The sequence below is a fragment of the Ornithodoros turicata genome, chromosome 1 (assembly GCF_037126465.1).
Source record: "Ornithodoros turicata isolate Travis chromosome 1, ASM3712646v1, whole genome shotgun sequence".
NCBI lineage: Eukaryota > Metazoa > Arthropoda > Arachnida > Ixodida > Argasidae > Ornithodoros > Ornithodoros turicata.
Window position 1 is genome coordinate 17305183 of NC_088201.1, and position 22305 is coordinate 17327487.

Consider the following 22305-nt stretch of genomic DNA (forward strand, 5'->3'; position numbering starts at 1 on the left):
AGTCGGGTTCAAAAGAGAGAAAGAGAGAGAGAAAAAAAAAATGCCCGCCTCAAGGCAGTGCTTCCTCGCGTAGGAAGTCGAACGCACCAAGATGCAGCGGCAATTGCTTTCTGCGTCTTGGCAAACAAATCACAAAACTACCAAGGACTTCGGCAGACAATTCACTGAAGGCAAGTCACGATGTACGGGTTGCACTCGTAGGCGAGGTACTGCTCCCGTGAAATATTTTTAACCGGATCCGGAACCAGTCTCATTTTCTTACGACATATACGTATAAGGGTCGTGTTTTGAAGGTAAAATTTCTTTCCAACCGAGTGAATGGTCTCGCAAAAATCGAGACTCGTCCTGTTTTTATCTCGCACTAGGCTGGGATAACGTGGAGTTCACTAAACGGATTCAGCACATTTTTGCTTTTTATTTCCCATATGCCCTCCGCTAGAAACGCACGGGAGGGGGGTCTCGTTTACAGAAAGAGAAGGCGGTCTGGCTGCACGGGAGGGTCAGCGTCAAAACTGAATTAATGTACTACGTTCAATTAAATAATGAACGAAAAATACGTCACCTTTGCGACATAATTACAAACGAAAAAACTGTACGATTTCAAAGTTAAAGTTTGATATTTTTTGTCGAGGACCAAACTTTGCAGCCCTCTGTGCACGTTGAGAAAAGAGTCATCATTACAATCTCTGTGCGTATGTGTGTGTATGCGTGTGTTGGTGTTCGTGTCAGAGAAAAGGGAGTATTGTCTGCAGGCAATGAAAAAGCAGAGGAAGCTAAATAGATTCCTCACAGCCCTATGAAAACGGAACGCGCGTCTTTTGTGCCGTGTAGGAACCCCACATTCTGTGTAAACACTATACGCGCTACAGTGATGACTCTAAAGTCGAACTTGGCGCACCCTGTGTATCCCTTGGGTTGTCCGTTCTTCGTATAACAGCCGTCGTGCACGAGCACCGCTTCGCGGATCCTTCAAGGGCGTGTTTATAATAAAAACTGAACTTCACTCATAGCACGCTCTGCGCCAACCATTGCCACGAATGATAGGGTTATCGCTTCTGATTAGAGGAGAGAGGGGGCGTACGCCTTTTTGTGTCAATTGACATGTATCCAAATTGACACAAAAAGGCGTACGCCCCCGCTCTCGCCGAATCAGAAGCGATAACCCTATCATTCGTAGCAATGGTTGGCGCAGAGCGTGCTATGCGGTGAGGTTGAGTCAGTAGAATGTAGGTTAGCGTAGTGTTTTTGTTTGTTTTCTTGTGTCGTAGAATTTGCGTCTTTCCGATCGTTGACGTGGCTGACACTTGAGAAATTGCATGCATAACGTTTTGCAATACGGAGCACAGAGTATCCGAGAGCACACATCCAGAAAATCTGCAGAGCAACTTTCAACGTCTACGGTTCCTCCGTCAATTTCGTCCCAACGCTTGCAACCACGCTCGATCACCAAGGGACGACCGCGAACGTCGTCAGAACTGTCAACTAGTACATTGCAACCTATACCAGGCAAAATCATAAATCTCAAGATTGTCACGAAAATCACCAAAGCAAACCTCTACCTCGTGGAACCTCCCGGACGTCTTCAACGGAGAGCCCCCCTCCCACTTTTTCTTTTTTCTACGGAAACGATCTTTATCATGAAGAGGTGCTGATTCTCATGTGGAGCAAGTTGGCCTAATGGGAGCTTCGTTGCTCAGTAACTTTTCGATTTTCTTAGAAGCCCGGAATTATGCATGACAGATCAGTACCCTGCAACGACAGAGCCAGCAGAACTTTATTACACGTTACGCGTGTATTATTGCTTCCGCACTGTTGCGCGTGACTAGTCAGTCGGTTGTTCGATTTGTCTATTATTGATCTCTAAGTATTGGTTCTCATCTCTGTCTCCGGGCTATACAGCGCTGTCATTGTATCGCCTTTCCTTATCCCCCCGTCTAGGCACTGACCCATTTATACGAAGGACGGACGCGATATCTCGTCCTTTTCTTACGCTGGATCTTCGGATTGCCATCTCAAAACGAGCTAGTTTCCCAATTTTTTGCCACAATCAGTAACATCCATCTTCGCCGAATGGACCTCATAATACATTACGTAAGCAAAACGAGAAAACGTTGAAGACACGCGTACAATCTTTTAGGGAGATCACATTGTCACCTAGGTAATTAGGGTTAAAAAGAAAACTACATAAAATGGGAATTCTCGCTATCGTACACGTTCCGCTGGAATGTAGTGCACGGGGACATCAGAACCGATACTCGAAGCAAGAAGGATCCCGCATGTCCTAAAATTTTCACACGGAGAGTGCAACAGGCCCTAAAAGATAGGACAACCATTAAAGTTGGATCTATTTCCACATGCAATGTCCCTCACAAAACTCTAACCACGACATCCTCTTAATGAGTTTCCTTCGAACTGGAGCACGATTCGGAAAAACTGCTTACTTGCTACCTCTTTATTCCTGAAATATGCTTTGTCGCCTGGAGAGAATACTCCTCTCCCAAAGCTCCAAACTGCAATACAACATTAAAGTAACAGACTGGCTAATGCTAACTGACTGAGGACCACATCAACAGGTCACAGTCCATTGCTTCCTGTGGTTGCAAGTTGCGCATCATCCAGATGACAAACCTTCCGGCCATAGTGATAATCGAACTTACGTATAATGAACGGCGTATATACAACAGCGCATTACAGCGAGCATGCCCTTCAGCAGTGGTGTCGTGGTCAGGTAATGCCTAGCCAAAAGAGTATTCCAGGACTTCCTACTATGGCCCTCGATGAGCAATCGCTTTCGCAAAATTAGCCGCACGCCTCAAATGATTGGTAAAAAGGAAAAAGAGCGAGCGAAAAACGTCGACGCGCACTTCAATTTATGGACCTCGGCAAATTAGGTTCTATGTGGTAGCTTGAGAAACGTATAAAAACTTGCAACGTAGTATAAAAACTGGATCTAAGGTGAGCAAAACGGGATGCATAAATAGCTGGCACGAAGTTTCCTCTCTCTTCCTATCTCCGTTTCGTTTTCGTTTGTTTTTTTGTTTTAAGCAGTTTTATTTAAAGAAGAAAGTTTTTTTTTTTAATTCCGTGTCAGCGCCGCCAAGCAACTGCGGCTACGAGCGGCGTACAGACGGACTCAGATGGAGACAGGACAGCAGGAAGGAGTGGGGGACAGGGGGGGTTAGTATGCGTCCTGGGCCGACTTCAGGGGGAACTGTGCCGACTGAAAAGCATGCCGGAAAACCCAGGGAAAACCTCAGACAGCACAGCCAGGGCGGGGATTCGAACCCGCGTCACCTCCCAGAAAAAATACGTCTTGCTGTCAAACATCAGTTACTATATGAATCACTCACTCGACTAACAAATAACTGGTATACGTTGTGACGCAAGAGCGGCGAAATGTACACTGCATCAAATGGGAAATGTAAGCTTTTAATTCAGTTGGACTACGCACCATATATTGGAATAACTGTTATTTCAATGTAGGACCTAAATATCTGGCAAGAACTTATTCCAGTAATGTGCCTACCGTTGTCGAGTGGAATGGTGCAATAAGCATATGCTAGTAAACACCATCGTGGGTGAGGGGGGCTCCTAAAGCCATCGCGAACTAACGGCAAGCTGTCGTTTTCGGAAGCGTGGCATTAGCGCCAATCGCAATATGCAGACACTCTGCGTTCTATTGTCCTCATTCGTTTTATTTCGTGGTAACGCACATTCGAGCGTAGCGTAATAATCGTTATGGTGGGATGACACAGCATTTTTCTGAAATATGAGGAGGGCAGCCACCGCGACGACGACTCGGCGTTTCGGTCCTCAAACGCATTACGCAATAACTCTAGCACCTGATACGGCTCGAGCCTACAATACATTTTTATCATTGCTGAAGATATGGTAATAGTGTCAGAGGTCTGAATGGTACTGGACTACGCTAAGGAAGTGCTGTTACTCGCTGTCATCAAACGGCGCATGTCTTACAAATGCCGAAGAGTTACCTGAACTAACGTGTTCTCTTTGCCCTTTGAACTCTATGATGCGCAGTTAAACATTCCCTTGCATTGGAGGTTTGCAATGTGATAGCGGCATTGCCTTTCGTGTAGAAGAGGCAGTTAAGGTACACCTGACAAATGTTTGACGGCGGCCGTGTTCGCCAAAACGAATACCCTGCCCTGACACGGAGACATAGAGCGATGACACAACGAGAATCAAATTGGCCTGCTCCACCGAGGCAAGCGAAGCAAGCGCATTGTCGTCTCGCTGCGCACAGCACTGGACAGTGGTTACCGCTACTGGCATGTCATGCAAACATTCGACGCCTGGTTGTCATGCAACCACTTTTGCAGTATGGCAACGTTTGGTAATCTTTAGAACCAATGAAGACTTTTAAAGAAGTGCCCTCGAACTGCCAGAAACAGTAGGATGATACAAAAGACCATCCTTCTACTTCCGACAGCGAGTCATTTACATGGACTGCGCGCGACAATGCAAAGGATCACTCACAGTCGTCTGGCTTCCGGCGGTAAGTTGCGGGGCACAAACTTGAGTCCACGGTTACTACAGTCAACCGTGAGTCCGTGACAATCACACTCCGAAGGGCAATGGTCAAGGTGGTCGGCGACAGCGGTGCCGCGGTCAAAGACGACCGCGAGTACGGCCGCCACAGCACAGAGGGACACCACCAGCTTGCCGACCATCGTGAGTGTCCCACGGAGCACCAGGGCGCGGACGGCGAGCCTCAGGACGGAACGGCGGGCCGGGCGCTTCTCTGGCGGCGGCGGCAGCTGGAGGGGGTCCGTGGGCACCGTGGCGTTCAGCCTCGGGTTCCCATCCACCAGCGGGGCGCGCTAATCCGTCGGCGAACGACTCCAAACGAACCACGCGGGACGCCAGGCACGAGGGAGACTGGTTGCCTGCTCTGTCTCACTGGCAACAACGCACGCGCGCCATCCGCACGCAGCGCCGCCTCCCGGAGACCGGCGTGCTCATCGGCGGCCGATTGCTGGCCCGTGGCCTGCACACACCTGCTCTGCCGAGTCTGTCTGCGGGGGTCGCATCAATTCCTGCACAGAATCGAAATGACCCACACTGGCAGAGTACATGCATCGTCGTGTTGTCGTAAATATTGAGATCTGATCGCCGCCCACGGCAATGTCACCAAGGGGGTTCTACACAACTCCCGCTGAAAATTTCCTGCGATAAGAAGCCGGCCGGTTGATGTACTTCGCGGCCTGAAGGATTTATTGGTGAGGTCCACGAAAAGCCTCTCAAACAACGTTCGGTTTTGTGGAGCTGCGAAAGCTGCCCGCGCAGTACTTGTGTTGAACTTGTTGGGATGTGAAGCTCGAAGGGAAAGTGCAGTGGTGACATTACATTAGAGGATCTATCAAACTCAATTCTTCTGAACAAACAGACCTGTTTTGAGTTAACAGGCGGTAATCAACAAATCAGAGTCTGACACACGAACACAAAGCCCCGGACACCTAAGAACAGGTTCAAATGAAAAGGATGAAAAGTTGAAATATGACAGCTGACGAAAAAAAAATCGAGTGGCGAGGGTTCGATTCCCACCACGCGCGGCGAAGTTTCTGAAACACCAAAGGTTGTAGATTAGAGAAGAAGACAGAATTATGGGGCCGCATGTCTGCAGTAACATAAAATGCAATTTGCATGGCGCTTCTTTATTTTTCTCTTATCATTTGCAGTTGTGTCCGTACTTGGCAGTTCAATTTCCATTTCGTTTGAATAATTAACTTTATCTCGATTTGGGGATCTGCAGTCCTTCGGTTTATACAGCGAGACAGGCATAATTAAACGAGACCGAATAATGCTCAATGTCACATGCTCAATGTCCGGAAAACGTTCTAAAAGAACGCAATGACCAGAAGACTTCAAGACTAGAAAAAAAAATGTTCGCTGAAATCACACTAAACAAGAAGGCAGATATTATTGGAATTCTCAATCTATTTGCGGTAACTTTCGGGCGATCGCTCAACGTGACCCATACATGATACCATCCATTAAACACTCGAAACTTCGGCAGGAAGCTGACACATGACACTAGTTGATGCACACGCAAGCATACTGCGCGTAGCACCTAAAACGGGCACCCATCATAAAGGAGACGTACGGGGAAAAGAGGATGTATAATGGAGAGGGAATCTGCTCAAGTTCCTGTAACACGATACGAAGGGCCATCCTGCTGAAAAAGTCGTCTGCACCAGCATCCTTATGCATTCTACTCGGGTAACAAAATAGACGTCTGCGATCATTTATTCTGTGAAGTGAATGCCGATAATAACCAAGACCCTCCACGTATCGCATTACTCTATTCATAGCCGGTTAATGTTTATGCGCCAGTGAGCTGGAAGAGCAGATTTTCTGATACCCCATCATCTTTTTCCGCTTGTTTACGCGAAGACGTTCTTGTGAAAGATACTCCGTTTGTTTCAGGTGCTGACATTATAACTTATAAGACACTATTCGTTACCGGCACACACACAGGACCTATGGTTACTCGATCCTACTTTTATCCGTAGTACGTTTCGTTTGCATGTTGACCCATTGTGTAAACCCATTTGCGTACAGCTTGTAAGGTTTATTACTAAAAAGGCACACCGACACTACAACAATATAAACAGCATAAGACTTGACGTTTCGGAACCAGATAAATAGGTGGCTCAGCCCTGCCACTTCATACTGGTGATGGAACCAGAACTGGTTCCGAAACGTCAGATTTTTATGCTGTTTTTATTGTTGTAGTGCCGGTGTGCCTTTTTAGTACTATACGTGACTGTTCCCGGCCTTTGGTTTGTAAGGCATAAATGCTGTAGCTTGAGCATATCGAATCTCCATACACTCCAAAAACAGAACTTCACCACATAGCACGCTGTGCGCCAACCGTTGGCGAAGAATGATAGATTTATCGCTTCTGATTCGAAGAGAGAGAGGGCGTTCGCCTTTTTGTGGCAATTTTCATATAGCCAAATTGCCACAAAAAGGCGTACGCCCCCCCTCTCTCTCTCTTCGAATCAGAAACGATAACCATATCATTCGAGGCAATGGTTTGCGCACGGCGTACTATGCGGTGAAGTTCTGTTTTTAGAGTGTACAATGCAACAAATCACCTCCCATATTCGTAGATGTACTTTCGTTATTGGTACCAAAGTAGAGGTCATAAATCATAGTACAAGAAAGAGGAAGAAAACCAATAACACTTGCCCTAACACGTGGTGCGGTACTGTTCCTGGAAATATTTTTCTTAATCTTGCCCTATGCGGGAACAAACGAGATGTAGACAGGAAAGGAAAAAAAAAAAAGCAACATCCCTACACTCTTAAGAATGAACTTCACCGCATAGCACGCTCCTAACCAACCACCATCTAGAATGATATCGTTATCTGCCCTGATTTGTTGAAAGCAGGAGACGTACGCCTTTTTTGTGACACTTATGCTGTTCATAATTGTCAAAAAAAGGGCGTACGCCTCTCGTTTTCAACAAATCAGGGTATATAGCGATATCATTTGAGATGATGGTTGGCCAGGAGCGTGCTATGCGGTGAAGTTCATTTTTAAGAGTGTATGTGCTCTTTATAATGACCATGTTTTACAGTTTTGTTCTACACTCTTCAAAATGGGTCTCACCACATAGCACGCTCCTAGCCAACCATGATCCCGCATGAGAACGTTCTCGTCCCTGATTTGTTGAAAATGGGAGGCAGAACCTATTTTGTACCATTATGCACGTGCGGATACCAAATAGGCTCAGCCTCACGTTTTCAACAAATCAGGGGCGAGAACGTTGTCATTCGGGATGATGGTTGGCTAGGAGCGTGCTATGTGGTGAAACTCATTTTTGAGAGTGTACGATTTTACTGCTCATTCCTGTGGGCTGATTTTTGACATATGTAAGTAACGTGCACAAGCAACCTATCACCATATTCACAAACTTCTGTGAACAACTCTAATTATTTCTGCTGCATTCCCATATCCCTAATTGAATTTCTCAGTCGTATTGTGGACTGACTATAGATGAGTGATTAAATTTCTCACATCTAATCGGGCAAAGTACTGCACTGCAGCGGTGGAACACCCCATATTTATCATCATGATCATCATTCTAAAAACAGAACTTCACCATATAGCACGCTCTGCGCGAACCATTGCCACGACTGATAGGGTTATCGCTTCTGATTCGAAGAGAGAGGGAGGCATACGCATTTTATTTTTGTGTCAAATATCATAAGTCCAAAATTGACACAAAAGGGCGTACGCCACCTCTCTCTTCGAATCAGAAGCGACAACTCTATCATTCTGTGCAATGCACTCTAAAAACAGAACTTCACCGTATAGCACGCTGCGCGCCAACCATTGCCATGTGCTACGCGGTGAAGTTCTGTTTTTAGAGTGATCATCATCATCATATATTTGTCGTGGTTGTTACTGATTTTCACGGTGTGCATGCTCATTGTTGATCATATTGCACGTTGCCATTAAAGCGTGTAAAAGAGAAACCAGCAATACACTCTTAAAAATGAACTTCACCGCATAGCACGCTTCTAGCCACCCACACTCTAAAAACAGCACTTCACCGCATAGCACGCTGTGTGCCAACCGTTGCCAAGAATGATAGGGTTATCGCTTCTAATTCTAAGAGAGGGGCGTACGCCTTTTTGTGACAATTTTCATATATCCAAATTGTCACAAAAAGGCGTACGCCCACCTCTCTCTTCGAATCAGAAGCAATAAAAACCCTATCATTCGTGGCAATGGTTGGCGCACCGCGTGCCATGCGGTGAAGTTCTGTTTACGCCACCATCACCACCCACCACCACCACCTGTTTTTAGAGTGCATCATCTCGAATGATATCGTTATCTGCCCTGATTTGTTGGAAACGGGATGCGTACGCCTTTTTGTGACAATTATGAACAGCATAAGTGTCACAAAAAAGCGTACGCCTGCTGTTTTCAACAAATCAGGGCAGATAACGATATCATTCGAGATGATGGTAGGCTAGGAGCGTGCTATGCGGTGAAGTTCATTTTTAAGAGTGTAGGGTAGAGTATCGTCCCTGGCGATGAAACTCCCCATTCCTCATCTTAAAAATAAAGTTGTTGTTGTTGTAAGAGAGGAAAAATGTGTATTGGGTAGCATCCCTCAACCGGAAACCATCCCAGCGCCCACTGTCTCTTTCGCTATTCACTTGAATTGAAAGAGAACGTCCCTAAGCGCAGATAAAGAAGAAGGCCACACTTTCCTCTTTCTACTTCTTTTTTCTCGGAACAAGGTTCCTTCCTTCACGAAACTTAACCAGCACATTTAAGACAAGATAACGCCTTTGCACTCACAAAATGCATATTATCTTCGACGCTGGACCTTTCACCTTGATGACGGTCCTCATTAGGATGCAACGAGTAGCACTGACAAACTGGCACCTCAGATATGTTTACAAGTCGGACTGCCCATTCACATTTCATGCTAGGCTGCATAAGGTTGAATGGACTATAGCACCGCCGCAAGCGCTGCTGAGACCGGTTTGCAAATCCACAAACTCTCCACGAAGATCGGCAAATTGACGGCCGATGTACACTGCTCGCACACACCGACAGTAAAAACCGTAAAACGTGTGATAGGTTACACGTGAAGGAGGAGAAGACCACGCCTATTCCGACCTCCGAGGTGGTGCTTATCGACTACCACATACCGTCAAGCTTCTTCTAGTTCGCGACAGCTTTTGCCTCGAACACCCAACCGGAATACGGGGTGTTTATAGAAATCATTCAACCTTCTTAGTTCGCACGGCATCTTCTACCAAGCACCTTTACGTGACTCCCATCGCGATGCACGCGTATATGGGATGCGCTTGTCTTGTGAAACGACTCGCTATACGTATTATCGTTCACCGATAGCCAGTGTCACGGGAATACATTGTATCGAGAGAGAGAGAAAGCAATGCCAGCTCATGTCGTCTGTCAAGCTGCATAAAACCTTTCAATGGCCTATCGCTTATGGCTCGTACCGCAATGATAGCGCAGTCAGCATGGCCGACGACATCTCTAGACCAAACTATACTGCGATGCAGGTCAGTACAAGCATCGGCGGCGAACGCTCTCGAATCCATTCTGCGAGATACATTGCTCACTGAAGAAATTCTTCACTAGGGCAACATTTTTTCGTGTGTTTCTCCTTTGTTTCTGCTTCGTATTGCTTTTTGTTTTATTTCTCCCGTGTTCGTTTTGGTTTGTACTCTCTCCCCGTCCACCTCTATCCTCTATATAAGTCCTTTCAACATTTTTAACTCACAGTAGCCACGCTGAAATTACGACTGTGGCAAACGTCTCCGTTTTTTAAAATCCGATTCAGTTATATTTATTTGCATATAAATATAATAAATTAACGCCCGCAAGCACTAGGGCTGAATAATCTTCTCAGTTATGGTCTTTCTGTCTCATAGGGCATGGACCTTTTTCAGGTTTAAACTCATTTACAGTAAGTTGATAATCCTCAGAGTTAATTTCGAATGCAGGAGTATGTATGCAAATGTAGCCTAATCGTATAAGGTCATGGGAAAGATAGATATGATAACGTAGTTTAACGTAGAAACAGCAGTCTCGTGTCTTGCGCTTTCGTCGGTTACTCCTCGAGCAGAGAACCGTGCTACTATGGCAAATATAACACATGGTGGTGGTGGTGGTGGTGATGATGATGATGATGATGAAAGGGCTCGCCGTTGTCGGCCTCACAGAGGTGGGCAACGTCACGACTGACGCCCTGGGGGGAAGTTCGTCCTGGGCAAACTTCTAAGGGAACTGTGCCGACATATGTCTGAAAGCGTCTGAGGAAAACGAGGAAAACCCCGGAAAAACCCCAGACAGCACAACCGGCACCGGATTTCGAACCCGGACACCCCCAGTCTCGACGTGACACACAAATGAGATCAACCTGCACTGTGCGCAAATGATAACGCGTCAGATCGAAATCACGTTCCGTCATGTTGCAAAATAATAGCGCGTGGTCTCTGTCTCTCTCTCTCTCTTGCACTTTTATTACTATAGAAAACTATGCAGTAGACAAAAAGGAAGCAGAAAACGGCCAGCATACCGGTTGGAATACTGTACATCTCTACCATCTCTACCACATCTCTTTTTGTGCGTCTGATCAGTACGCAGCACCAGGGCTAGCAAATACGAAGCTACCTCCATGAATATTAGCTATTCCAACTGAAAATATTCGGCTGAAATCTTCTAAAGAAGCTCCCGTTCATCGCGTGACTAGAAATTTTAGGCACACTTCGTGAAGCCCAACGTTTCTGATAGCCCCAATTCTCGAAATACACCCCTCTCATTCTTCGTGGTTTTCGTGCAAGATCAAAAAAAGAATCGGCGGATTTTGTTGGAACGGGCACCGTAAAAAGATACGCACGTTGCAACTCTGCTGTCCTTTCACATAATTTAGATCCGATGCATGCAGCAGGCTCCCTTAAACGCTACCGACAATTTGGCTCAAGCCATGGTGGGGCCGATAGCGCGCCTGCTTTTTTTAGTGTCAGTAAGATGGGCAGCTCTGATTAAGGAATACAGACGCCGCCATATTCCCATGATCAGCAGTCCTAAGGCGACAGAATGGATAGTGGGGATTTCGCATCAGGTTTCCATGGCACACAGTTTGCTATGACATGTTGAGCGAGGCACTGAAAGTATTTAGACTATTTTTTTTTAATATTTTATTTCCGAAGAAAAAGGAGGCAAAGGAAAAAGCTGCGTTTTAACCTGCAGGAAGCATTTTTGTATTTGTAGATGGTACCTTTCTTAAATCCCAGAAAACTGAGGTATGCCACGAACGAGTAGATACAGTACTCGTGTCATCCTCCCTAAGTTTACAGCTCAACCACTCCGAATTCAAGAACCGGGTCATCCGACGTGAAACGAGTAACTATCATATTCAAAGTGTGACTTCAAAGATTTGATCATTAGAACAATAAATAAATAAACATGTACTGTCGGAATTATAAATGTTCGGTCTTCCTAGTCTTACTGTGCACTAATGATTTCTTATTTTATCCTCGATGTCCGCTTTGTTTTCTGCTTGTTTTTTCAACGACATCACGGTACCATTATTGATGGGCCAGTTTGCCTTATTCTCCTGCCTGTTTTTCTGCGCTTCTTTTTGTTTTCCTTTAATGCCTTGAGGCAGGCATGAGCGAGACCAGTAGCAAAGTATTCAATGAGTAATTAAAAATGCTAGAATTAAATCTAACACGCTCTTCCCCAAACACGGACCGGAGGTTTACCCCTCCCACAGTGCCAAAGCCAGCAGCCTCAGAATGCGTTCCGCTCGTTAGCTCCAATTAATTTAAGCGTCTTCTATCCCTCTCCCTCACCACCCGTGCGGGAAGGAAAAGCCCGGGCCGTATTCATAACCGCGCTCTTCTGGATGGGGACTGATAAACTGAGTTATTGTTATCGTTTTTCCCAACCGTTTCGGAACGCACAGTCCAAGTCGTTTCAGCAGAACGGCCCGAGAATTTTATGAGGACGCATAAAACCTGCCGAGCCCGCCATTCTGAAAAGCTTGGTCACGTGGTTCGAGGCGTCCAATCGCGGTGGAGAAACAGTGGATCCCCCTTCAAAGCGGCGACTTTCCGAGCATACGCCTCATTTGAAGCAAAGCGACGCGACTCATTCGTGAACGTATTTATCATTCGGTTACTCAAACGGTGTGATTACGTCATAAAGACCGTGTAAGAAATGGAGGGAGGTGGTAGGATTTCGAGAGTTCTAAAGCTGGCTTCTTGAGAGAAAGCTATACGATGAAAGAGAGCGGCATTTCTATTCGGTTGGTTGTCGCAGGAAGAGAAAGGGCAGGTGCGAAAATAGGTGTACTGGCCTGTACCTGATTCCTTGCCTCAAGGGTTACAATTCTGCCATGAGTTTCGCATATGTGTGTGTGTGTGTGTGTATGTGTGTGTTTCGGTTTCTTGTTTTTGCATTATTGCACAACAACTTCCAGACCGTTAACCAACAGAAAGCGATAATCAAAACGAAACGCAGCATGTAAAAAAATATCGGACAGTGGAGTGCCTAATGTTGAAAGTCAACAGACAGCATTGTGAAATGGGTTCGAATAAGTGTTGTGTTGTAAGTGTTGTTGTCGTACTGTTGTGCGATTTAGCACATAGAACCACAACAGAGAGCTCGCCATCAAAACTTTCAATCTGGAAGCACCGCTGGTCAAGATTATAACCACCAAGAGGGGGCGACCAGAGTTCAGTTCCGGGAAAGGAGAATCTCACGAAAGAAGCAACACAATAGGCAATACTTCAAACCCTCCTGATCGTCCCTTCACCGTCCCCATCGAATGTCTCTGCAGGGGGTCCACCGCATGCATAGTCCGTTCTTTTCACCTGAATGGGATTCATACAACAGCCTATGTCGACTTCTTGGTAGCCGCTACAAATCAGGCAGTGTTCATTACGTTGGTCCCCTTTTCTTTCGCTATCACTGCACGTTCGGCAAACGATCATCGAGATGCTCAACGACTCGAACAGTTCACGTCGTGAATACCAAACTGTACAAATGGACCACCCATAAGACAGACAGGAAGGAATGTAGTCCGTAAATAGAAGGCGAAAGTGGAAAAATCGTGGCAGTGAGTTGCACACTGCACTGACAACCTTTATTGCGCTGCGTGTTTCTTCTCAACAGTGTTCCAATCCATACTGGCCATAAGCAGAGTTGTGCCTAACTCGTTACAAGTAACTCGTTACTTGGTAACGGTTACTTTTTTTGGTAACGAAGTAACGATTCAGTTACTTTTTTTAAAAATTGTAATAGTAACGGAATCAGTTACAAAAATTGGTAACTCGTTACTGTCGTTACTCGTTCCTTTTCTTCAGCGCGGGGGAGCACATTTCGGCACTCTGTGTGGCGCAATGCATGCAGATTTGACCTGCGTGACGTGTGACTCAAGTATTATTGCAGTCCCTCGCTGGATGTGTTGTTGTCATTTCTCTTGTTTCCGTAATCTCCGACCATCACTCCTTCCCAAGAATGGCCACCAACTGTGCTATGGTTACAAAAAACGCGTTTCGACTTCTAGCCTTTTCTTGCCTTTGCTAAGCTTCTGAGCGCTCTAAATTATGACGCAGCCTCTCGTCTGTTTTTGGGAACCGTTGGTGATCGGTGGCACGAAAACCGGTGTTTTTTTCTTGTGTTTCGTAATCTCCGATCACCCCCACTTCGGAAACAAGTGAGAAGGACCAAGCAAACTGATATAGACTCATGGTAACGGGCCGAGGGACACGGAACACGAAGGACGGACGACAAATTTCGAGTATCAGCTTCTTCTGAAGTGCAATTCCTCATTATTAAAGAGTTGAAGGCAAGTGACGGCATGTTCGTTGGCTCCTTTAACTATGCTGCGGTAACGTAAAAGTAACTCGTTACCTGTGAGTAACGAGAACTCGTTACTTTTGTATGTTGGTAACGAGTAACGTATTGAGTTACTTTTTTCTGAAGTAACGGGTAACGGTATTTAGTTCCTTTTTTTCGGTAACGGGCACAAGTCTGGCCATAAGGTTTTCCCGCATTATTCTCCCGGAACTCCAGTGACCTTCCAGTATACCGCTACCACCTCCGAAGTATTTGTAGTTTTTGAAGTAATTAGTCGAAAAATGAGACATCTAAAAACCTATAGCGAAACTCCGGGCGTTCGCAGAGCTGGCCCCATGCGGATTTGTTCTGCCTAGACGACATCACTGAGGACTATCCGTTAACAAGTGATGCCAGCTCCCCCAAGCCAACTGTTCCCAGTCATTGTTCTCAGGTGATCGACGAATGTTATCCGGTCCATCGGATTGGTTGGTAGCATTTTACTCGTTGTAGGAAAATTTAATACGACGTGGAACGGTCAGTACATGGACAGCGCCTCAAAACAATATTTACAATGATATGAGCCATGAGGCTATGAGGGGCGATATACACATTGCTACGCTTTATGATACAAAAGGGATATGCACTATTTACATTCGATGGAACATGAGACGAGTGATGGGAGAGATGAGTGATGGGAGGGGTACTGTTCACGGACATCTCACGGAGGGAAACCTCGGACAGATACGGAGCCCCCTTGCACCAAAAGCGAAGGGTGGAACCGCCACCGCTGCAGAAACTCGTCGCCGCCGAGTGCAAAGATTTCTTGTTGCAAGCTATTGGTCACGAGAATATGCAGTTGACGGACCAGCAGGAAAACGGGGATGTTCCGCCGCCGTTGAGCGACAGCCTTGCAACGGGCCTTCCACAACACTGCAGCGCCACACGCAGTGAATAGCACACTCAGCCTGTTTGGGCGCCTTTGATCACACTGCACGGGACAAAGGACATTCGTGCAATGTCTAACCAAGTGCCAGAAGATGCGGGAAATGCGGCACTCGTATAGCACGTGGTAGTTTGTTTGTAGCATTTTACTGCCTAGCGATCTGCCTGCCGACGTGGCGGCATGTTGTTCAATAGTGCGGCAACCTGGGCAGACTTCACAGGGAATTGTGCCGACATTTTCCTCACACAGCGTCTGAGGAGAAGCCAGAGAAAAATATCCAGACAGTACAGGATTCTACCCCGGGTCACTTCACTTCCCAGTCTCGGCGTGGAAGGCGACCATCTTAGCCACTTAAGCCACGGGAGCTTTGTGGTGCTGCGGAGCAGAGATTTCCCTACACCCCCCTGCATTTGCGCACCCCCCCACCCCCCCTGAAATTTCTTAGGTGACCCCACCCAGCTCGGCCACCAACACGTTCTGGCAGAGAATCCGGCGCAGCCAATTACATCCTGTACTGTCAAACTTGGGCTGTAGGACCACAGTCATGCAGATGATCGTACCATGCATTTGTCCAAAATCATTTGAAAGTGACTGTTCAATGCATATATTGCGCGTATATACGAGCAAAAATGCGTGCGGGCACGCAAACTCAATGTGGATCATCAAGAACCATTTGCGATTTGATTGTGCATCTTAATGTTGAAATGCCGTTCATAATGAATCTGTATTCTAATGTACACGTCTAACGTAATAACATGTACAAATAAAACGGGAAATCTGTACATAGATGTCACCATTGTGCCACGATGCTTTCCGTGTCTAAGAAAACTTCCTTAAGTGGAACCTTCACCAAGCATAACCCCCCCCCCCCCCCAGCAGCGAATTTCTGGGGAAATCACTGCTGCGGAGGCAGCCGGAAGTGTAACGAAGCTGCGATTTCGAACTTTGCACGAGGTGTCCAGAAGCAAAGCTTTTCCATTGTGCTGTCAAAAGCTATAGAAACACCTTTGTAATGAGGGCTTAGCGACAGTGAGCTTTTTTGAGACAACATTTTTCCCGCGAAAACAGTGCAACTACCTTAGCAATAAGTAAACACCATGCACGCTCTGGCATTATCCTTATGAACTATATGTAGTCTTATTTGGAGTATTATAAGTGCATAACCGATGGTTGCTTGACACACCATATTTGAGGCACTGCAAGCTGAGATAGTACGAGATTGTTGGACCACAACGTTTGCTCAAGAGGGAGCACTCCCCTTTCCTCGCAGAATGAAAGATGCCTCTACGCAAAAGGAACGAGATTCGTCCGTTGCGTCCTTCGTGATTAAAGCGTGAGGGAAATCGCAAATTAGACTTTCCCTCTTCTCCTCTTCTCAAGAGGCGCGAAACGCAACGGATGCGTCACCCCTAGCGCTCAAAAACATCGCGGGAAATCGTTTGGGGAAGCCAATGGATGGTGGTGTTGGTAATGGCATGAACACGGTGACGTTGTCAGCCTCAGAGTTGTGGGCAGAATTACGGCATTAGCTGGAAGATGATGGAAGCCAATGGAACACGCCCTATCCGCAGCGCGTTGTTCAACGGACACCGTAGATGGCAGAGCAGATAAGCGCTGAGATAGTACATATAGCCGGGAGCGTTCCTTTGCGGAGAACAAGCTAACACACTTCCAAACCGAAACCTTTCGTTCTATGTCTGTCTTTCTCTAGAGACCTTCCGGATGCCACGCAGTCCTCCATGCATGCAGAGCTATCAAATGCGCGGAGCGGAAGGGATGAGGTGATTCGAGATGCGCGTGCCGAAGAAGCTAGAGCCAGTGTGAGGAGGGTTGTAGACGACCCTCTGTTTACAAACATGTGACGTCCCGAGAAGACCGGTTCGAGGTTATATCTTGCTGTGGTGGGCAACAAGAGGGGAAAATCTCGGCTGATAGGCTGATAAAGCTGATAGTGCCCACCAGCATGCTTTGCGCGGTGGCGTTACGTAATCAATGACGTAGGGGTGCGGGTCGTCTATATATGCCGTTTTCACCGCTTCCAGTTCGGTGCAAAAACGACATCCGGTTTCACAGCAAACACGCTCTGCGCCAACCACTGTTTCGATTGATACAGTTATCGCTTCTGATTTGAGGAGAGAGAGGGTCGAATACACCTTTTAGTGGCGATTCAAATTGCCACAAAAAGGCGTACGCCTCCAGTTTTCAACGAATCAGGAAAGCGAAAGATATAATTCTGCATGGCGGCTGGTCTTGAGCATCCTTAGTCGCGGAAGGACCGGAAGTCTTCGTGGCACCGGAACTTGTGGCGGGGGCTTGTTTATGTTTACCCGAGAATGTCATGTATAAAACCACCGTTTTATGATCCTGAAGTGGATCATTTGTATGCTATATTCTACAGAGTCATCACACAACATTACAAAATCAATGGCTCCCCATCGTACAATCCTTGTTACAGGTACAGGTGCGACACGTCACTTCGACGTGTCTTTTCGTCATGCTGACGTTGAAATCTTCCTCACGCAGAGCTAGTGTCGGCGCGCATCGCGAAAGACATCGCACACTCTTAAAACAGCGAGGATGGTGGGCCAACCATTACACAGAATGATACAGTTTTGACTCCTGATTTCGGGAGAAATCACTCTGAAAACAGAAAAAAAAAGGGGGGGGTCGAGGTAGCTTGCCGTTGTTGGCCGCACTCAAGTGGGCATCGTCACGACTATAGCCAAAAAAAGCAAAGTGGGAGAGGGGAGTTGAGGACTTCAAAGAAAACAGAACTTCACCACATAACACGTTCCTAGCCAACCATCATCCTGAATGACATTGTCCTGCCCCCTGATTTGTTGAAAACGGGGGCCGTGCGCCTTTTTGTGACACTTGTGAAGTTATATTAATTGCCACAAAAAGGTGTACGCCCCGCACTTTTAACAAACCATACAGGCCTTCAACGTGTTATGCGGTGAATTTCTGTTTCTTCTTTATTTATTTTTATATTTTTTGCTATAGTCGTGACGACGACCACTTCTGTGTGGCCAACAACGGCGAGCCGATCCTGCCTTTACCCCCTCCCCCCCCTCTCTCTCTCCGTTTTAAGAGCGCGGAAAGCGCGGGGCGTGCGCCTTTTTGTGACAATCAACATAACCTCATACGTGTCATGAAAAACGTGCGCCACCAGTTTTCAAGAAATCATGGCGCTCAGTGTGTGTTTTCTGCGTGCTGTGTCTGTAAACTTTAGGCGCTTTTATCGTGATGCCTGCCTATATAACCAAGAAGCCCAAAGAGGTGTTTGATTGTCGGTTGGGGCCGTGTTACGCAGTGAAGTTCTGTGAAGAGTGTACTTGTATGCTTTCACTTCACGCCTTCCTTTCGTAAGTAATTAGTATCTTGTACAATGTAACGGCCTCCGGCAGCCCATAACGCCCACAAACACCGCATCGGGAAACAGTCTTTCAGTGCCCCTTTACGTAAGGAGGCGGTTGTTTACGAGAAGTCAACGGAAACACTACGAAGCGAAGCTACAGCGCTGCAGAAGGCCATCTTGCACTTTTATAAATTTATCATCATCTTACGTCTGGCATAACATGTAGCAGCGTTTTTGCATGCCGACAAAATAGCGGAACAGGCCGTGCGGCGCACCTTTATGAGCGATGTAAGGCAAAATGCGAGAGACACGTCGTACGATGGGGCCCTGGGGTTCTCTGCTAAGAGCTGAATTAGTGCACGTATTAACGAACAACGCGCGTCGCTATGCGAGGCAACACATCTTTTCCTCTTCACTGAATGGGACCTGTCTTCGCTCATTTGTATTAAAGCACAAGACCCGCAAGACACGCACGCCATTGTTTCGGATTAATTAAATTTGATGCACAGTGTTGTCCTAAGTGAAGAGAGAATTCATTCGTCACCGTAAAGTGCGTTCCAGTATTAGTGCGTACACTATAGGGGGGCCGTGAGTGAGGTTCCCTGTGATTAGCGTGTCGCTCCCTAGGCATTACAAGAGAGTGACACAAGCACTTGGACTAGATGGCGTACTGCTTAATTCCTTAGTCCTCGTAGCATTTCTCTAACACCTCTGAGTTCAGGAATTCGATCGGTTTCCTTAAGCGCTCAAGGAGCTGAGCACATGCAGTGTTGGGCATCGCGCTTTGCATTTCGCAAACGCTGCAGTGTACTTAGGACTTGCGTGCGCTGTTTCGGGGGCATGCACGCACTGCAGATGAGTCCCTCTTAGTGAGTGTCGCCGGAATTCTTGTCTCGATGCGCCACAAACTGGTAAAAATTCCCCTACATCCCTAAATTTGATTGCAGGAGTGTCATTTTGAGTGCTTTGTGCACCCTTAAACGATTAATAATGAATATCTTGGTTTCAAGATATTTGAGGCAAAATGGGAGAAAAGTTCACCCTATGCTTTGCTGCTTAGCAATTAAACGTGCACAACGGGTCATAAATCTGGTCGGTGCAGGAAAATCGTGGTCTTCCATCTCTTGCGTTGTCAACTGAGCTCTGTCATGATTTGCAATCTTCGAGGAACAGGTTTGCGAGCTTTGTACCTGCAGCGCACTCTCGGCGCTTCAAGGATGCGCACGGGCTTCCCAGAATCTAAGATCACATGAGTCGTCGCAAAAGAATGGCTTTATCGTCAGGGAACGTATGTGAAATGTCATAACGAGTTAGGAAGACAAGTTCGCTCAAATGTGCAAGGCTTAAGTGAATGCAAAATACGACTGTGCGCCTTGGCATACAAGGACTCCTCGCTCGAGGTGCCCTTAAAGCCCGATTTCAGGTGTTACACTTCTCCTCAAGCACTTTTTCTTCTTTCATTTTTGATTAAAAAGAAGAAAAAAAAGTGCACTATTTTCCCTAACAATGCCGACAGAAGGTGAGTTAGCTTTCTAAAAAATAAGTGGGACGTCGCGTCATCCAACACAATGTCACTTCCTTAGTCGAGTTTCAGACAACTGACATAGCTTCCGTTGTTCTAGACCCCGTTCACCGTGACTTCTCGTCGATCTATCTATCCTTTTGTATGTGTGTGTGTAAGACTGTGTAGAGTAAGCTTCCATTCTTTAGCACCACGTGGCATACACAAAGCACGCGTATCAAAGGGACTCAGGGAAATGATCCCTCCACCTACCGTCTACACAAGCTCGCTTGCGTCCTTTTATTTTGTTCTTCGTTACACACGAGTTCTTGGATTCTTCTGGAAGGATTATTAGTTATAGTCGTTTCAAACCGGCACTTTTGTATTGATGTCTTGCTTTTAAAGTTCCTCTCCGAACAAGATCTTCTCAGTCTTCACTTTCCTGCTCTACAAGACCTATTGAAAAACAACAAGTTCACCGACAGCTATTTATATTTCGTGCATTGTATCTTCGGTTGATGCGATGCAATTTAGTGACACGACGTAAAACGTAGCAATTCTTGAGTTCAGAGTGACAGTGTAAGCACTTTACTATAAATTGCACAGTGGTGTGCTTGCGTTTGCTTTAGTATTTTACGAAACTGAAAGCGTCGCATAACTTCTGCTTAATGGTCTTATCACTGCCATTTTACAATACGGCCTCAACAAAACGAGATATCGAGATGATAGAGAGGTAACAAGCGAGCTGGTGGTATAGATCCATAAGTTAAAAAAACCCGAGACAACCTCCAATCCGACCTCCAATCTCTTCGTCTTCAAGCCCCCTTCACACTGTGTAAACTTGGGCAAAGTATTGCCACTGCACAAAACGAGATATGTTTGTGCTAACACCGAAACACCGAAGTTTGCGCGAAACTTGTCGCGCGACTCAGCAGGGGTAGTTCTAGAGCAACTTCTGAGCGCAAAACGTAGTTGACGCGCTTCAATTTCGAAAACTAAGAAATAGTAAGAAAACAATAATTCATGCAACGTGTAGAGTCCGATAAAGTGAAGGCATAGTTGCCTGTAAAGCGTGCTTCATTGCGGAAAGGGGTACACCGAGGCGAAGCCGGCTTCCTGAAACTATACCCTGCAAAACGAGCACTTGGCTATGTAGCCGCGCAATTAGGTCGATCAGCTTGCATGTATGAATACTACGAGTCGTGCGGAGAGCCGTTCGTTTTAGAGAGCCTCGTTTTAGCGAACCTCGATTCAGAGATCCCGTTTTAGAGAGCCTCGTTTTAGAGAGTATCGTTTTAGAGAAGATGGCGACAGGTTACGTTTCAGCGAAAGCCGTTTTAGAGAATAACGTTTTAGCGAAATACAACGCGATTTCTGTTTCGCTCTTACCAATCATCAACGTATGTATGACTGCATCCTAATTAATTTAGGATGCTAATTTAGGGTCTTTTTTTATACTGTGAGCTATATACAGCAAATAATGTCCTTGCTATTTTATCATCATTGATTTTCCTTCATTTGTAACAGAACGCTCTGTGATGACACACCTTGTATTTTCACAGAGAGGATGACATTTCAAATTTATTTGACGGGAACTAGAATCGGAGAACTCTATTATGGGATGCATGATACTAAAAGCACGGAAGTTAGCATAGAGGGAAGAGAGAAACAAGGGAAACAGAGGCAACTGACCACTTCTTCCTGCGCCAACATACAATGCTGCTGACGTGTAGTAATCCCTGGTTTTCGGGGAATTCGGGATCCGTACACAGTTTCAGAGATGGCCATCTCGAGGACAAAGGTAAAGAATGCGAAAACCAGAAACCATGAGTCAACCACGGCCAGAAAGTAGTCCGTCACCAGTCCGGCAAGAGTACCGTGTTCTACTTTCACACATTTTCTGGGAAGAAGACTCCTAGGCTGTTTCCGGTTTGAAATTTGCGTACCATGGGCTGTATTTATGTGTCGACGAACGGGTCGCCTTGCCAGAGATCAAGCTGAGGATCACCATCGTTGTTCGACAGAGAAGCAGGTTGCTGTTCTTCGTGCAACTTCCAATGTGAGTGCCTTATTACAGTACTTTCTTGAGCTTCGAAAACATGATGCATGGTTTTGACGCCCATATCTACTATGCCC

At 46.3% G+C, this 22305-nt stretch overlaps 1 protein-coding gene across 6 annotated transcripts in view; it reads right to left on the minus strand.

Annotated features, from left to right (window-relative positions):
- LOC135377543 (protein slit-like) overlaps positions 1–22305 on the minus strand; it is a 268615-nt gene that overhangs the window by 225539 nt on the left and 20771 nt on the right. For 4 of the 6 annotated variants that reach the window (XM_064610051.1, XM_064610049.1, XM_064610050.1 and 1 more), the window contains exon 1: positions 4498–5036. The exons of the other annotated variants lie outside the window; for them this stretch is intronic. In XM_064610051.1, the coding sequence (XP_064466121.1) occupies positions 4498–4691 (194 nt within the window). In that variant the 5' untranslated portion in view covers positions 4692–5036. Of the gene's footprint in view, positions 1–4497; positions 5037–22305 lie in introns of those variants that run through there. 6 annotated transcript variants of the gene reach the window in all.